The 18,235-nt window shown below is 43.3% G+C and overlaps 1 protein-coding gene across 1 annotated transcript in view; it reads right to left on the bottom strand.

The window, feature by feature from the left end:
- Nucleotides 1-18,235, bottom strand: part of LOC120056955 (disks large homolog 2) — a 166,182-nt gene that overhangs the window by 52,243 nt on the left and 95,704 nt on the right. The window contains exons 4-9 of the mRNA XM_039005263.1: nucleotides 17,473-17,523; nucleotides 14,605-14,729; nucleotides 4,937-5,106; nucleotides 4,421-4,557; nucleotides 3,534-3,678; nucleotides 2,729-2,876 (exon numbers count right to left, since the gene is read on the bottom strand). Coding sequence (XP_038861191.1) covers nucleotides 2,729-2,876; nucleotides 3,534-3,678; nucleotides 4,421-4,557; nucleotides 4,937-5,106; nucleotides 14,605-14,729; nucleotides 17,473-17,523 — 776 coding nt within the window. The remainder of the gene's footprint in view (nucleotides 1-2,728; nucleotides 2,877-3,533; nucleotides 3,679-4,420; nucleotides 4,558-4,936; nucleotides 5,107-14,604; nucleotides 14,730-17,472; nucleotides 17,524-18,235) is intronic.

Here is an 18,235-nt window from a genome sequence, read left to right as displayed (position 1 = left end):
GGAAGAGATTCTGGACGGAGAAGGACCCTGGGCAGAGCCAGAGGAGTGTCGCCGTCCCAAGGCGGAGCTGGAGGCATCTAAAGCGGAGAGGCGACGATATGAGGAGGCAGCACGGAAGCAAGGCTGGAAGCCCGCAAGTACAACCCAAAAATTTCTTGGGGGGGGGGGCTAAAGGGTAGTGTGGCGAAGTCAGGTAGGAGACCTGCGCCAACTTCCCGGGCTTACCGTGGAGAGCGAGAGTACGGGCAGACACCGGGTTACGCAGTAGAGCGCATGGTGTCTCCTGTACGTGTTCATAGCCCGGTGCGGGTTATTCCACCTCCCCGTACTAGCCGGGCTAGAGTGAGCATTGAGCCAAGTGCCATGAAGCCGGCTCAACATATCTGGCCTCCAGTACGTCTCCTCGGGCCGGTGTACATGGCACCAGCCTTACGCATGGTGTCCCCGGTTCGCCAACACAGCCCAGTGCGGGTTATTCCACCTCCCCGCACTGGACGGGCTACGGGGAGCATGCAACCAGGTAAGGTTGGGCAGGCTCAGTGCTCAAGGGAGCCAGTACGCCTACACGGTCCGGTATATCCGGCGCCACCTTCCCGCCCCAGCTCAGTACCACCAGTGCCTACACCACGCACCAGGCTTCCAGTGCGTCTCCAGAGCCCTGGTCCTCCTCCACGCACTCTCCCTGTGGTGCGTGTCTCAAGCTCAGTGCCTCCAGTTTCGGCACCACGCACCAGGCCTACTGTGCGCCTCAGCAGGTCAGAGTCGGCTGTCTGCCCAACGCCGCCTGCACTGTTAGTCTGCCCAGCACCGTCTGAGCCATCTGTCTGCCCAGCACCGTCTGAGCCATCTGTCTGCCCAGCACCGTCTGAGCCATCCGTCTGTCCAGCGCCGTCTGAGCCATCCGTCTGTCCAGCGCCGTCTGAGCCATCTGTCTGCCCAGCGCCGTCTGAGCCATCCGTCTGCCCAACGCCGTCTGAGCCATCCGTCTGCCCCGAGCCATTAGAGCCGCCCGTCTGGCCCGAGCCATTAGAGCCGTCCGTCAGTCAAGAGCTGCCAGAGCCGCCAGCCAGTCAGGAGCTGCCAGAGCCGCCAGCCAGTCAGGAGCTGCCAGAGCCGCCAGCCAGTCAGGAGCTGCCAGAGCCGCCAGCCAGTCAGGAGCTGCCAGAGCCGCCAGCCAGTCAGGAGCTGCCAGAACCGCCAGACAGTCATGAGCTGCCCTACAGTCATGAGCTGCCCTACAGTCATGAGCTGCCCTTCAGTCATGAGCTGCCCTTCAGTCATGAGCTGCCCTCCAGTCATGAGCTGCCCTCCAGTCATGAGCTGCCCTCCAGTCATGAGCTGCCCTCCAGTCATGAGCTGCCCTCCAGTCATGAGCTGCCCTACAGTCATGAGCTGCCCTCCAGTCATGAGCTGCCACTCAGTCATGAGCTGCCACTCAGTCCGGAGCTGCCACTCAGTCCGGAGCTGCCACTCAGTCCGGAGCTGCCACTCAGTCCGGAGCTGCCACTCAGTCCGGAGCTGCCACCCAGTCCGGAGCTGCCACCCAGTCCGGAGCTGCCATTAGTACAGAGTTGTCCCTCTGTCCTAAGCTACCTCTCTGTCCGGAGCTACCTCTCTGTCCGGAGCTACCTCTCTGTCCTGAGCTACCTCTCTGTCCTGAGCTACCTCTCTGTCCTGAGCTACCTCTCTGTCCTTAGCTACCTCTCTGTCCTGAGCTGTCTCCTCTATGTAGGAGGGGCCTTAGTAAAGGTTCCTGGACCATGGTCGGGGGCGAGGGTCGCCACTCAAAGGACGCTAAGGAGGGGGACAAAGACAGTGGTGGAGTGGTGTCCTCGTCCACCGCCGGAGCCGCCACCGCGGACAGATGCCCACCCAGACCCTCCCCTTGAGTTGTAGGGGTGCGCCCGGAGTTCGCACCTTGAGGGGGGGGTTCTGTCACGTTCCTGACCTGTTTTCTGTTGTTTGGTATGTGTTTATTGGTCAGGGCGTGAGTTTTGGGTGGGCAGTCTATGTTTTCTGTTTCTATGTTGGTTTTGGGTTGCCTGGTATGGCTCTCAATTAGAGGCAGGTGTTTGACGTTTCCTCTGATTGAGAGTCATATTAAGGTAGGTTGTTCTCACTGTTTGTTTGTGGGTGGTTGTCTCCTGTGTCTGTGTTTGTCGCGCCACACGGGACTGTCTCGGTTTGTTTGTACATTCGTTCTTTTGTGTAGTCATTTTCCTGTTCGTGAGTTCTTCGTTGTATGTAAGTTCGCATGTCCAGGTCTGTCTACTCCGTTTTGTTATTTTGTTAGTTAGTCAAGTATAGTTCGTTTTTTGTCTTGTCTAAAATAAATCATGTCAAATTACAACGCTGCGTTTTGGTCTGATCCATGCTCCTCCTCATCCGAGGAGGAGGAATATGACGACGATCGTTACAACGTGTCTCTACAAAGTATCGCCAGATTAAAAACAGTGCAACAAGACAACACAGTTGAAAAACAGGACTCGCAAGTGCAAAACACAGAGCACAGGATGAAAACAGCAGGGACTAGAGAGGTGGGAAGGGAGGATGGGGCAGGAGGACAAATCCCCAAAGCAATCAATGCCAACACAACTTGTAACGTCATTTAAGATTGCTTTTGAGTTTCCATAGAACATGGGGTGGGGTGACAGAGGCTCTACCTGTAATACTACTGCTGTCTGGTAGGAAGGGATGTAATTACCGTAAGAAGGAAAAACCATCCAACCTGTTAATGTCCTCTTCCCCGAGTAAGTGTTTTGGGAGGGGGGAGTACCTTCCAGGAGAGATGGGCATGGGGGGAAGACTGCACTTGTACTCCAGAGTGCCGTTGTTGCCCACGGAAGAGATATGATTTTCCATTGCTGGAGAGAACGCTGGAAAGAAAACAGTTGTGTACATTGCTCGTCAGACTTCAGCATTCAGTTAATGACTACACGTATCAATCAACCAATCACTTAATCAAATACATATAATTTAGAGGCTAACATATTTAGAGGCTCATACAATGTTGCAACATTGGCATAATACATGATCTAAAAACACAATAGAAATATGACTAAATCCAATGCTTTGGCATTCAAATTTACATGGCAAGGGAGTACACTATGCACAATGCACTCAAAAACAATCACTACACACATCACAATCAAATTGAGGCTCTATCTAAACTCAGGGATGATACTAAAGAGTTGAACAAACATGCTGCATCAGAGTGAAAGGAAACATTCATTTGCAAAGTGAAAGATGACTGCCCTGATCTAGAACAGTAGAGGTTACTCATACAGGTTTAATCTGTCATTTAAGTGTTGCTCTCTTCTACACTATTCCCACTACAAACTAAAATTGTCTCTCTACAGGTGGGGGACTAGGGTAAAGTTGCCACTAGACGGTGATCTTGGGTCAGTTTTGCACTGCCCCCCACTTAAGGTCAGGATGGGGGAAGGGGAAGCTGATCCTAGATCTGTAGCTGGTGGAAACTTCACGCCGGAGCACGGGTGGGTAGAGCGGTGAAAAAGAGGTGACAAACTCACAGTGCGTGATATCAGGTGGCCCATAGGGATCTGATAAGTAAACACTGGTGGGCTTGCCCACCTTCAGGTACACAACGTCAGACGTGTTCTTCAGTATGGCTACAGCCTCCTCGTGGGAGACCTCTTCCAGCGTGTAGTTGTTCACCTGTTGGGGTGGAGAGAGCATAGAGAAAATCACAGGCATTGCGTGAGACGGTTAAACCTCATGTTCCACTCCTCACATGCCAGACCGACATCATGCTACTTGGTGCTGCCAAGTGCAGCCTGCCAAATGCAGATTACGATGGCTGGGGATCCCCCGGAGCTGGAGGCAGCAGGAAGGTAGCTAGTTGAATTAACCTGCAGTTAAGCAAATCACTCTTCTGAAAAAGGGTGTGTTGCTACAACGTAATACCTTTGTGTATTACTGTGAAAGAATTATACTGTATAACAACCTTCATAACACATTTATTCAACATCCTTCATAAGGATTTTAAAAATATATATATCTATTATACAACATAAATGTACATTTTACTGTGTACAACCTTCTGAAACACTATTCACTCCTCCGTTGTACAATGTTGGCAGGTAGCCTAGCGGTTAGGAACGTTGAGCCAGTAACCAAAATCGCGGCTTCGAATCCCCGACCCAACTAGGTGAAAAATCTGTCAATGTGCCCCTGAGCAAGGCACTTAATCCTAGTTGCTTTGGATAGGAGCGTCTGCTAAATGGCTCAAATATAAATAAATAAACCACTATTTGAAAACCCTTATGAAGGATGTTGAATACATGTGTTATGAAGGTTGTTATGCAGTACAACGCTTTCACAGTACAGTATGTTAGTGGTCCACCTATGCGGGATGAGGACAGGGCAGTGCAGGGATAGTGAAGCTGCAGTAACTTACCATAAGCAGCCGGTCTCCAACCTGCAAGCGCTGGTCCTTCTGTGCTGCACCTCCATCTATGATCTTAGTGACAAAGATGCTGTTGTCCCCCGGGATGTGCTGGTTGCCCACCCCTCCTGCGATGCTGAAGCCCAGCCCTGAGGAGAAATAGGGTGGAGGTTGAAAAAGAATGTGTTGTGGCCCAGGGTGGTTTAGTGGTTTGGCTGGTGCCTCCAGATCACAAGCACAAGCCACTTATATCAGCAAGGTACGCGTTACAGACAACTGTAGCGCTAGAAAGTAGACTTGAAGCGTAAGAAGATGTTTCAGCAAAGAGAACCTTGTGTTTTTGCTGCTTCGCTGATGTGCCGCTTCTGCGGCCAGTGTAGCATGTTTAATTGATTTCAGTGGGTTTGTCTCAATTCCTGCCAACGGAAGTGGGTACAAAACCCCCAATAACAAAATACTGAACAAAACAAAGAATATTGGATGTGCATGGTTATAGATAGACAAACAAAGGAAAGGGAGTTTAGCAACCTTTTGGTCCTTTGATGAGTTTGATTTCAATGATAGTTTCCAGCATGGGTCTCCTCCGGCGAACGTACAGCCTGACGATAGAGCCGGCCACCTTCAGGGCCTCCACTGCCTTACTGTGAGACACCTCAGACACGTCGGCATCATTCACCCGCAGTATGCAGTCATTCACTCTGCAAGAAAGGAAGAGGATGGGAACATGAGTGTAAACCTGGGAAACAGTATTTGTGTGTGAGCGTGTGTGGCAGGGGGCCCCTGCTGCAGTGTTAGCCTTTAACCCAGTGAGGAGAGGCCACAAATATCCATGTCCCCGCGTTTAAGGCCAGAACTCTCCTGAGGCGCATTGTAAGGGACCAGCTGGGATCCTATGTGCACACACACGCACGCACGCACGCATGCACGCGCGCACGTGCGCACACACACACACACACACACACACACACACACACACACACACACACACACACACACACACACACACACACACACACACACACACACACACACACACACACACACACACACACACACACTCAAGCAGAGCGAGAGATTCTGCCTATTTACACATGTATAATAGCTGTGTTTTTATCATCAGCATGAAGCCTTGGTCAGCAGTGAGTTTTGTTAGTTTGCAGTAAGTACACTATATGCATTTCCAGTGCAATGCCCAAAGTTGAATGTCTGATTATTATACAGCTGTTCAACTACTGAACAGTTGGGGTGTATTCATTAGCACACACCCCAGCAAAGCAAAACGTTTGCACTATATGCTTCATAAAAAGGTATTTCATTCTGAACTAAAAATATAATTGGCCGTGTCCAAAATATGTCTTGTCTACTGCTTACTAAAACTACAGGTAAGTGACAAAATAAAGGAAGCACTTAAGTAAATGAGAGTTCTGGCGGCTCTGTTATGGTGTGGGGTGCATTTTCCTGGCATGGTCAAGTTCCACTCAACCCCTTAGAACACAAGGTAAACACCAATAAATGCACAATAAATGTCATTCTGAGGGATGTCATTCAATGTCATTCAATAAATGTCATTCTGAGGGATCACCTCCAACCTATGGTGAATAATTTCTATCCTGATGGTAGTGGGCTCTTCCAGGATGACACTGCCCTCTTCCACAGGGCACGAGTGGTCACTGAATGGTTTGATGAGCATGAAAATGACATAAACCAAATACCATGGCCGTCTCAGTCACCAGATCTCAACCCAATTGAACACCTATGGGAGATTCTGGAGCGGCGCCTGAGACAACGTTTCCACCACCATCAACAAAACACCAAATTATGGAATTTATCCTGGAAGAATTGTGTCGTATACCTCCAATAGAGGAGCTGTAAAGAAAACAGAGTTGTAAAGAAGAAAGCAGAGTTGTAGAAACCACCATATCTCAGACTGGCTAATAAAAATAAAAGATTAACATAGGCAAAATAACACAGACACTGGACAGAGGAACTCTACCTAGAAGGCCAGAATCCTGGAGTCGCCACTTCACTGTTGACGTTGAGACTGGTGTTTTACAGGTACTATTTAATGAAGCTGCCAATTGAGGACTTGTGAGGTGTCTGTTTCTCAAACTAGACACTCTAATGTACTTGTGCTCTTGCTCAGTTGTGCACCGGGGCCTTCCACTCCTCTTTCTATTCTGGTTAGAGCCAGGTTGCCCTGTTCTGTGAAGGGAGTAGTACACAGCGTTGTACGAGTTCTTCAGTTTCTTGGCAATTTCTCACATGGAATAGCCTTCATTTCTCAGAACAAGAATAGACTGACGAGTTTCAGAAGAAAGTTCTTTGTTTCTGGCCATTTTGAGCCTGTAATCGAACCCACAAATGCTGATGCTCCAGATACTCAACTAGTCTAAAGAAGGCCAGTTTTATTGCTTCTTTAATCAGCACAACAGTTTTCAACTGTGCTAACATAATTAAAAAAGGGGTTTTCTAATTATCAATTAGCCTTTTAAAATGATAAACTTGGATTAGCTAACACAACGTGCCATTGGAACACAGGAGTGATGGTTGCTGATAATGGGCCTCTGTATGCCTATGTAGATATTCCATAAAAAAATCTGCTGTTTCCAGCTACAATAGTCATTTACAACATTATCAATGTCTACACTCTATTTCTGATCAATTTGATGTTATTTTAATGGACAATTTTTCAAATTTTCTTTCAAAAACAAGGACATTTCTAAGTGACACCAAAGTTTTGAACGGTAGTGTATATATAATTTATAAGTCCAAAAATGGATGTAGCAACTACAGATTGCCCCTTTAAGTCTATCAAAAGTGTGCGAGTTTGAGTATGTGTCAATTTTATTTATTTTTTATCAGCATGAATTAGATTGAGCAATAAAAGCCCCACTTTTATTCCGTAGGCTGAGATTCGCACTATGCAGCTGTTGCAAGAGTGCATTTTTCACTGGCTGTCCACTGGTTTCAAAAACAATGACTGATAGGTAGATTCAACTTCTTGAATTCAACCATTATTGGTTTGAAATACATATTTAGATTTGTGAACAGCCATCCACAACAACCGCAATCCGTGAGGCGCAAATAGCTAAACGAGAGAGCAGCAGTATGATTCACATCAATGCGCTATGTAGATATCAATAATAAGTGATATCCGTATCACCGTAGACTAAACCACTGCTGTCATCCTTACCTCCAAGCGTTTATTCAAGTTGGATAATCTTTGGATGCCGACAGCAGTCGCACCATTAGAAGACATAGCTTGGATTGTAGCCTACAAAAGCCTATTCTTGCTCCTTTCCCGCGATCCATCAAACACATTTGGTGTGTCATCATAGTGGTCTCTGATTTGTGGTCAGACTCGCTCAGGTGTAACAAACTTAAACTTGCGCCTTTTTTCAATGCTGCTTTGAATGTCATTGAGAAAACAGAGAAGTGTCAAATATTTTTTTCTCACAAACATCCTTTCTGAATTTCAAAGTAATCCACGAAGTAATCATCTAGTTTTTCAAAAGTATCTGTAATCCGATTACAATATTTTTACGTAATGGATTACAGTTACTGTTTTTTGTAATCCTTACATCAAATCAAATTTTATTGGTCACATACACATGGTTAGCAGATGTTAATTTGAGTGTAACGAAAGGCTTATGCTTCTAGTTCCAACAGCGCAGTAATATCTAACAAGTAATCTAACAATTCCCAACAACTACCTAATACACACAAATCTAAAGGGGTGAATGAAAAGATGTACATATAAGTATATGGATGAGCGATGGCCGAGCGGCATAGGCAAGGTGCAGTAGATGGTATAAAATACAGTATATACATGTGATATGAGTAATGTAAGATATATAAACATTATTAAAGCGGCATTATTTAAAGTGGCATTGTTTAAAGTGACTAGTGATCCATTTATTAAAATGTCCAGTGATTGGGTCTCAATACAGTATATACATGTGATATGAGTAATATAAGTAATGTAAGATATGTAGACATGATTAAAGTGGCATTATTTAGATTACATGTAACGTATTACATGTAATCCGTTACTCCCCAACGCTGATAAAACATTTTATTTTCGCATACCCAAAATGCCTACTATTTACAATGGGTATTCGGGCACGGCCATTGTCACTTTCAAGGCAAAAATAAACTGAAATCAACTGAAATCAACTCCTATGTGGTTTGAGGTTGAAGGTGATTTGCCTCCCCCCCCCCCCCCACAAAAAAAAGATTGCACGATTGCCCCTATCACATCCATTGCTTGTCAGCTAGAGGTGGCTAAAGTTAACTGAAGTTTGTAACGGCTGTTTAAAGAGAACTGAACCATGTGTCTCCTGGTTCAGTTCAGTGTCTCTTCAGTGTCTCCTGGCCCATAGACTACTTTCAGGGTGAGAAACCATCTAACATCAAGTTGTAAAATCCTGAACATCCCTTTTAGTTTCTGTTATCTTGCTAACGAAGTGGTGCTCTAAGCATCCCAAAATTCTTATGTTTTGTAGAGTGCTCCCAGAGAAAAGCTTTTGAGTATTTCCTATTTACATTCAGCTACAACGTAAGAGCAACAATGTGCTTAGAATAAGTAATGTTATGCTACATTCCCCGGACTGTGCAGTGAATAAATTACCACAAGAGGAGAAGTGTGCCTGACTATAATACTTAAACAGTGTCAAAACCCATTGTGTCTTTGAGACGGTAGGCCTTTCCCACTAATGCATTAGTCTCTGTGCACATCTTAGAAAACAAAACATTCATTGGACACGCCAGTGTGATTTATCCAAAGCTGAGCATAGCTCCCCAAAGTCAGGCAAGGGTAAAACAGAGAGAGCATGTAATTGCTTCTCTAAGTGACATTTCTCTCTTGACTCACACCGAATCTAGAACTGATTATTTACCCACCACCTCTTAAAGAAGACTTTCGTTTGGCTCTGCATTCATGTAGGCTCAAATGACTTCTACAAGGAGTAATACTGTTATAGCATATAGTCTGCCATAGTAGCACATGTGAGATTTATATTGGGGTGTTTAGGGATAGTTTCGGGAATAAATGCAATCCAATGAAGCGTTAACGTTAACCCAAACTACTAACATGACGAACAAAGACAATGTGAATGGTAGATTTCTGGAACAAATTGTCAAAGAATAGCTCTCAAAGTTATATAACATTTGGGGGAAAATCTGAAAACGAACCCTTTCAGCCTATCCATTACATGATCGAGCCTTCAAAACATAGCACATACAGTTGAAGTCGGAAGTTTACATACACCTTAGCCAAACACATTTAAACTCAGTTCTTCACAATTCCTGACATTTAATCCTAGTAAAAATTCCCAGTCTTAGTTAGGATCACCACTTTATTTTAAGAATGTGAAATGTCAGAATAATAGTAGAGAGAATGATTGATTTCAGCTTTTATTTCTTTCATCACATTCCCAGTGGGTCAGAAGTTTACAAACACTCAATTAGTATTTTGTAGCATTGCCTTTAAATTGTTTAACTTGGGGCAAACGTTTTGGGTAGCCTTCCACAAGCTTCCCAAAATAAATTGGGTGAATTTTGGCCCATTCCTCCTGACGAGCTGGTGTAACTGAGTCAGGTTTGTAGGCCTCCTTGCTCGCACACACTTTTCAGTTCTGCCAACAGATTTTCTATAGGATTGAGGTCATGGCTTTGTGATGGCCACTCCAATACCTTGACTTTGTTGTCCTTAAGCCATTTTGCCACAACTTTGGAAGTATGCTTGGGGTCATTGTCCATATGGAATAGCCATTTGCGACGAAGCTTTAACTCCCTGACTGATGTCTTGAGATGTTGCTTCAACATATCCACATAATTGTCCTACCTCATGATGCCATCTATTTTTGTGAAGGGCACCAGTCCCTCCTGCAGCAAAGCACCCCCACAACATGATGCTCCCACCCCCGTGCTTCACGGTTGGGATGATGTTCTTGGGCTTGCAAGCCTCCCCCTTTTTCCTCCAAACATAACGATGGTCATTATGGCCAAACAGTTCTATTTTTGTTTCATCAGACCAGAGGACATTTCTCCAAAAAGTACGATCTTTGTCCCCATGTGCAGTTGCAAACCGTAGTCTGGCTTTTTATGGCGGTTTTGGAGCCGTGGCTCCTTCTTTGCTGAGCGGCCTTTCAAGTTATGTCTATATAGGACTCGTTTTACTGTGGATACAGATACTTTTGTACCTGTTTCCTCCAGCATCATCACAATGTCCTTTGCTGTTGTTCTGGGATTGCTTTGCACTTTTCGCACCAAAGTACGTTCATCTCTAGGAGACAGAACGCATCTCCTTCCTGAGCGGTATGGCGGCTGCGTGGTCCCATGATGTTTATACTTGCGTACTATTGTTTGTACAGATGAACGTGGTACCTTCAGGCATTTGGAAATTGCTCCCAAGGATGAACCAGACTTGTGGAGGTCTACAATGTTTTTTCTGAGGTCTTGGCTGATTTCTTTTGATTTCTAGTCATGTCAAGCAAAGAGGCACTGAGTTTGAAGGGTGGCCTTGAAATACATCCCCAGGTACACCTCCAATTGACTCAAATGATGTCAATTAGCCTATCAGAAGCTTCTAAAGCCATGACATCATTTTCTGGAATTTTCCAAGCTGATTAAAGGCACATTCAACTTAATGTATGTAAACTTCTGACCCACTGGAATTGTGATACAGTGAATTATAAGTGAAATAATCTGTCTGTAAACAATTGTTGGAAAAATTACTTACGTCATGCACAAAGTAGATGTCCTAACCGACTTGCCAAAACTATAGTTTGTTAACAAGAAATTTGTGGAGTGGTTGAAAAACGAGTTTTAATGACTCCAACATAAGTGTATGTAAACTTCTGACTTCAACTGTATACAGTGCCTTCAGAAAACATTCCCACCCCTTGACTTGTTACACATTTTTTTGTGTTACAGCCTGAATTTAAAATGGATTAAATTGAGACATTTTGGCACTGGCCTACACACAATACCTCATAAGGTCAAAGTGGAATAATGTTTTTTCAAAATGTTTACAAATTAATTACATTTGAAAAGCTGAAATGTCTTGAGTCAATAAGTATTCAACCCCTTTGTTATGGCAAGCTTAAATAAGTTCAGGAGTAAATAACATGATTTTTGATACAATTATCTGTAAGGTCCCGCAGTTGAACAGTGAACTTTAAACACAGGTTCAACAACAAAGACCAGGGAGGTTTTCCAATGCATCGCAAAGAAAAGTTAGTATTGGTAGATGGGTAAAAAAAAGCAGACATTGAATATCCCTTTGAGCATGATGACGATATTATATATGGTGTATCAATATACCCAGTCACTACAAATATACAGGCGTCCTTCCTAACTCAGTTGCTGGAGAGGAAGGAAACCGCCCAGGGATTTCACCATGAGGCAAATGGTGACTTTAAAAGAGTTACAGCGTTTAATGCTGTGATACAACAACATTGTAGTTACTCCACAATACTAACCTGGCAGAGTGAGAGTGGAAAAAAAGGACCCTGTACAGAATAAAAATATTCAAAAACACGCATCCTGTCTGCAACAAAGCACTAAAGCAATACTGCAAAAAATGTGGCAAAGCAATTCACTTTTTGTCCTGAATGCAATGTGTAATGTTTGGGGAAAATCCAATACAACACATTACTGACTACCTCTCCATAATTTCAAGCATAGTGGTGACTGTATCATGTTATGAGTATGCTTGTAATCATTAAGGACTGGGGAGTAAAAAGTAAACGGAAGAACAGGCAAAATCCTAGATGAAAACCTGGTTCAGTCTGCTTTCCACCAGACACTGGGAGATGAATTCACCATTCAGCAGGACAATAACCTAAAACACAAGGTCAAATCTACACTGGAGTTGCTTACCAAGAAGGCAGTGAACGTTCCTGAATGGCCGAGTTACAGTTTTGAATTTAATCTGCTTGAAAATCTATGGCAAGACTTGAAAATGGTTGTCTTGAAAGGAAACAGTCTGAATTTTGTGGAAATGTGAATTGAATGTAGGAGAATAATACACAATAGATCTGGTAGAAGAAAATACAAGGAAATAAACATACGTTTTCTGTTTTTTATTGTTGCTGCATCATCTTTCAAATGACCAAGAACAGCCAAACATACAGATAGGATGCTGTGGATGATTTGAATGAAGAACATAAGATGGCAACAATAGCTGAGCAAAGTTTTAGACAGATAACTTCAAAAATGAACGAGCTACATGACATTGAGCATGAAGTCACCCAGGTGTCCCACACAAATGTACCCAAATGTACCCAAGTGGCCGAATTGGTACAGTGATACATTTTGAAGGAAATAACTATATACAAAATACATAAATGCTATTCTAACACACCCCCAAAAAATAAATATATATATGAAAAAAATAATAAAATAAATAAATAATAATAAACAAACAAATAACAGGGGTAACTATTTACACATTTTCTATTTACAATATTGTGAAGACCCTCAGTCCTCTACACAATATTGTGCTGCTGGTGCCATGGCCCATAGCAGTCTCTTTCTGCTGTAAAGCAGAGGCTTACTGAACAGGTGGTGCAGGTGATGGGGCATTTCCTGTGACAAAGGGCACAACGACGTCTCCCTACTGTGCCCTTTTTGCCCTGAGGCACATTCATGCCTGCAGAGATGAATCTGGGCAGGTAAACAGCACTGGTTGGAGCAGAAGGTGCTGCAGTGGACTTGTTGTAGCTAGCAAGCTCCTGGATGAGCAGCTCCCTGGAGGCTAGCTGTGAGATGGGGGGCTGTCTCTATCAATTTCCTCTATAATTTGGGTTAAATCTGTATACCTAGACTTTGTTTTAGCTTTTCCTGATTTATTCGCCATAATTTAAATATATAAACTTGTTGAAAATGCTATTGAATATGTACTGCTATGCGTAACACTCGTGGCTCCGTCAAGTAGGATTTGCAATGGCGAATGAACCTCTTTTACGCCAGAGTTTACGACAAAGGCTGGTCTTCAAACGTATAACCATTACATATTGCCGTTTACCTCAGCTCATTGGCTATCTTCCAAGCTAGATTTCAAGATGATCAGTGGTCATTGGGCCAAAATACAGTCAATCAACGATAGACCGGTCCTACCATTGGTGCGCAATGAGGTCATTGATTGGTGTCTTCAAATCGGTTTGTTTCGGTCAATACGTCCCGGGAAAAGAGCCATCATGTATGGTTGTGTTAGTAACAACCAGAGGATTGCAATGAAACCAACCATGACTGGATAAAGTTTTTTTAGTGTGTGTAATTACCACAAACGCTTCGTCCAAAGTTGAATGAGACGGAAATCACAACGCAACCGGTTTACAAATGTTTCGTGTTAGGCTATAAAAATTGATTTTATCAAACAAAACGAACATTCACTGTGTAGTTAGGACACTTGGCATTGCCACCAGAGGAAGATCTTCAATGGTAAGCGATTTATTTTATTGTTATTTCTGACTTTCGTGACGCTAATGCTTGGTTGGAAAATGCTAGTAATACTTGTGTATGTGGGGCGCCGTCCTCAGAAAATCGCATGTTTGCTTTTGCAGTAAACCTTTTTGAAATCTGACACAGCGGCTGGATTAATAAGATGTTCATCTTTTAAATGATGTAAGATACATGTATTTACAAGAATGTTTAATACAACGAATGGTGTATTTAAAATGTTAGCTCTCTGCAGTTTCACCAGATGTTGGCCTGGTGGGACGTTAGCATCTCACCTACCCTAGAGAAGTTAATACATTTTGAATTCAGGCTGTAACACAACAAAATGTGGAATATATCAAGGGGTATGAATACTTCCTGAAGGCACTTAGATCAAATGATGGGTGAGAGTCCCCGAGCCTTCCATAGGCTCCCGAGTGTCGAAGCGGTCTAAGGCACTGGATCTCAGTGCTAGAGGTGTCACTACAGACCCTGGTTCATTCCCGGGCTGTATCACAACTGGCCGTGATCGGGGGTCCCATAGGGCGGTGCGCAATTGGCCCAGCATCGTCCGGGGTAGGCCGTCATTGTTAAATAAAAATTTGTTCTTAACTGACTTGCGTAGTTAAATAAAGGTTAAATAAAAATAAAAGTTATAATTCATTCTGACAGCAAAATGCTCTTGTATAAATGCTATCTCAATGTCTTGAGTGAAGTGTTCATTTGTAAAGGGCTCAATCCATAGCACTCACCTTAACCGGCCATCCTCTGCTGCCGCGCCACCAGGGATGATCTTGGTGATGAAGATCCCTGGGTCATCACCGATATGGGGGTTATCTGTTCCTCCAGCGATGCTGAAACCCAACCCTGAGTTCCCCTATAGAGCATGAAGAACAATTAATAAAACATCTACCAGTACTTTTACACTTCTATTCCTTTATAGTGTTAAACTGTATCCTAGCCTAAATTACATACAACATAAAAATACAATTTCTGTTTTGCTGGTATTCTTCAATCTGCTGCCACGTGAACAGCAACAGCAGAGAAGTTTAGCCTCACGCTTGTGTATCAGGAAGTCAGCCTGACACTGCTGTTTACTTTGTGCATCACTGACTCTACCTTTAAAATCATTTGACAATTTAGCAATTGTCTTGTAGGTGCATGTTTTCCCAGAATTCCACATTCTGTCTAATTTGCATTATGCACGCCCCCAACTTACTAAAAACTAATACGAACAAACTATTTCTAGTACTAGAAATATGTCTGAAAACATACTTTTATAGCAAAAAATAATAATTCCTAAATAAACTATTTGAAAGTGAAATAAACATATAACACAAGTCAATATTTCATTTTTAGTTTGAAAAAAGTAAATTGACAATAACCTTTTTTTCCCTTAATTTTCGTACGGGTTCACGGGATTCACTTTTTCTTTTCGATTTGTATGACTTCATAACCAGTAAACACAATACAGAGGCTGAGGCAGAAAATGCATCATTCTCGAATGCCAATGTTTCTTTGTACAACAACCCAGCTCCATCGGTTTTATGAGCCAAATCCCCCTCGACACATACAAAATGAATGTGGACGCTTTGATTAAATTGCTAACTGATGGGTGTAGGGGCATCTCTTGACTAAATATCCACTGACCCTGCAAGCTGAGCTGCGGGCATGGTGAATACAATGGCCACTGATCTCCCTCAGGGGAAGCTTCCCTCTCCATAAATACAAACAGAACTCAATCAGGCTGAGATGAGATGGAAGTGATGATAGCTAGCTCACTCAAGTGCACTCATAATCTAAGCCCATTGGCTAGCTAGGGCAATGGAAGTGGAGAGCATAGATACAGGGTCCTGTGGCGTGAAGCCTGAATAGCACAGACATAGCATTAGCATTAGCCCCAAAGCCACTGTTTATGTCTGCTTTTGCCCCCGAGAGGGTGAGCTGTGAAGTTTGCACCAAAGGCTCAAGGCTCCGCTTTTGGATGACTTTTCCCTTCCTTTGACTGAACTGACCTTTCCCTATTGTAATGCATTGTTTAGGGTCATGAGGATCCTTTTCCAGCTGTCAAAATGTCTTTGACAGCCAAGCTAATCCTCTTATCACCATTGAGTCTTGAGGACGCTCTCCCTGGCTGTTCTCATGCAAATGCTATGTCCCAATTAAGGGCTGGCCTGCTCAAAACACCCACAGGACTTCGATGTTTGTGTTATTGAGCTTGTCTGGCTGAGATCAATTCGCTTCAGTGGAAAGTAAAACAGGTTCCTGTTTTAGTTTGGATAACGGAATAACAAACTGTGATGGCATTCCCATTTTAATTTTAAATTGGTGCATGAAGCTGGAAACCCTTTCTTGAGCCTGGGGTTACTGTGTCTTTGGCAGTTTTTAATTCATCTAGCTTCTCCAACAGCTTAAAAATGGTGTCAGTTAGCTTCTTGTTGTTGTTTGTTTTTCTGTGGGGTCAAGACATTTTGAAACATATGTAGCAGAGGTAGTTTGGTGACTAACAGTGACTTTAAACACACTCACCTACAGTTTACCTACAGTACAGTATGCCTTTTAACTTGGCCTATTAAAGTATCCTGCCTGTCGCATTTAACGACTACACTAGATTAGATGCCCTTTATGGGAAATGACTGTGATGAGCATACCTCGTTCAATTTCAATGACTGTGAAGAACATACCTCGTTCAATTTCAATGACTGTGAAGAACATACCTCGTTCAATTTCAATGACTGTGATGAGCATACCTCGTTCAATTTCAATGACTGAGATGAGCATACCTCGTTCAATTTCAATGACTGTGATGAACATACCTCGTTCAATTTCAATGACTGTGATGAACATACCTCGTTCAATTTCAATGACTGAGATGAGCATACCTCGTTCAATTTCAATGACTGTGATGAGCATACCTCGTTCAATTTCAATGACTGTGATGAGCATACCTCGTTCAATTTCAATGACCGAGATGAGCGTCCCTCATTCAATTTCAATGACTGAGATGAGCATCCCTCGTTCAATTTCAATGACCGAGATGAGCGTCCCTCATTCAATTTCAATGACCGAGATGAGCGTCCCTCATTCAATTTCAATGACCGAGATGAGCGTCCCTCATTCAATTTCAATGACTGAGATGAGCGTCCCTCATTCAATTTCAATGACTGAGATGAGCGTCCCTCATTCAATTTCAATGACTGAGATGAGCGTCCCTCATTCAATGTCAATGACTGAGATGAGCATCCCTCATTCAATTTCAATGACAGAGATGAGCGTCCCTCATTCAATTTCAATGACTGAGATGAGCATCCCTCATTCAATTTCAATGACAGAGATGAGCGTCCCTCATTCAATTTCAATGACTGAGATGAGCATCCCTCATTCAATTTCAATGACTGAGATGAGCATCCCTCATTCAATTTCAATGACTGAGATGAGCATCCCTCATTCAATTTCAATGACAGAGATGAGCGTCCCTCATTCAATTTCAATGACTGAGATGAGCATCCCTCATTCAATTTCAATGACTGAGATGAGCGTCCCTCATTCAATTTCAATGACTGCAGTCCTCGCTGGGTTCTTTTAAATAGAGTCCTTTCAGACTGTGTGCATCAACTCACCCGCTCTAGTGTGATTTCTTCAAACTCATATTCAATTTCTGTCCCGTTGACCTGTGGGAAAACAATAGTGGATTCGATGAATTATACCCAGTACATAACTTTGTTTCCTGTAAATTTACAGAGGGGTGAGCACCGTCATAATAGTCTTGCATTATTGTCTTCCATTCCTTTCTAATCTCTCTCAACATCCATAACAAAACGTACGTCCATCGGAAAACATAGGGCATGAGGGTTATAAGGAACAATTCTTCCTGTGTGATGGTTTTTGCGTCTCAGATTATTTGTACGAATCACAATTTTGCGGGGACTATTCAAGTGTTAGGTTGAGCCTGAAGGTACTTGCTTTCTTCAGCAGTATAAATACATAAAACATATAACAATTAGCACAAGACATGATGACACCCATAACACAAGACATGATGACACCCATAACACAAGACATGATGACACCCATAACACAAGACATGATGACACCCATAACACAAGACATGATGACACCCATAACACAAGAAATTATGACACCCATAACACAAGACTTGATGACACCCATAACACAAGACATGATGACACGGATAGTACATGATACTACTTGACTTGGTTTGATTGGTTTCTAGACCAGAGGTCAAACTAATCCCTTCTAGTTTTAGAAAATAGCGGATAAGTCCAAGCATTTGCTCAAAGTCCAAGCCACAACAACTTCAACCCTCCCCCTACTCCTATCCAGTGGCACTACTTTGGATTTAATTGCCTCCCATCTGCAGCT

This window comes from Salvelinus namaycush, chromosome 12 (genome assembly GCF_016432855.1).
Source record: "Salvelinus namaycush isolate Seneca chromosome 12, SaNama_1.0, whole genome shotgun sequence".
Classification (NCBI taxonomy): Eukaryota; Metazoa; Chordata; class Actinopteri; order Salmoniformes; family Salmonidae; genus Salvelinus; species Salvelinus namaycush.
The sequence above is the reverse complement of the archived record's forward strand: the minus strand, read 5'-3'. Positions and strand labels throughout refer to the sequence as shown.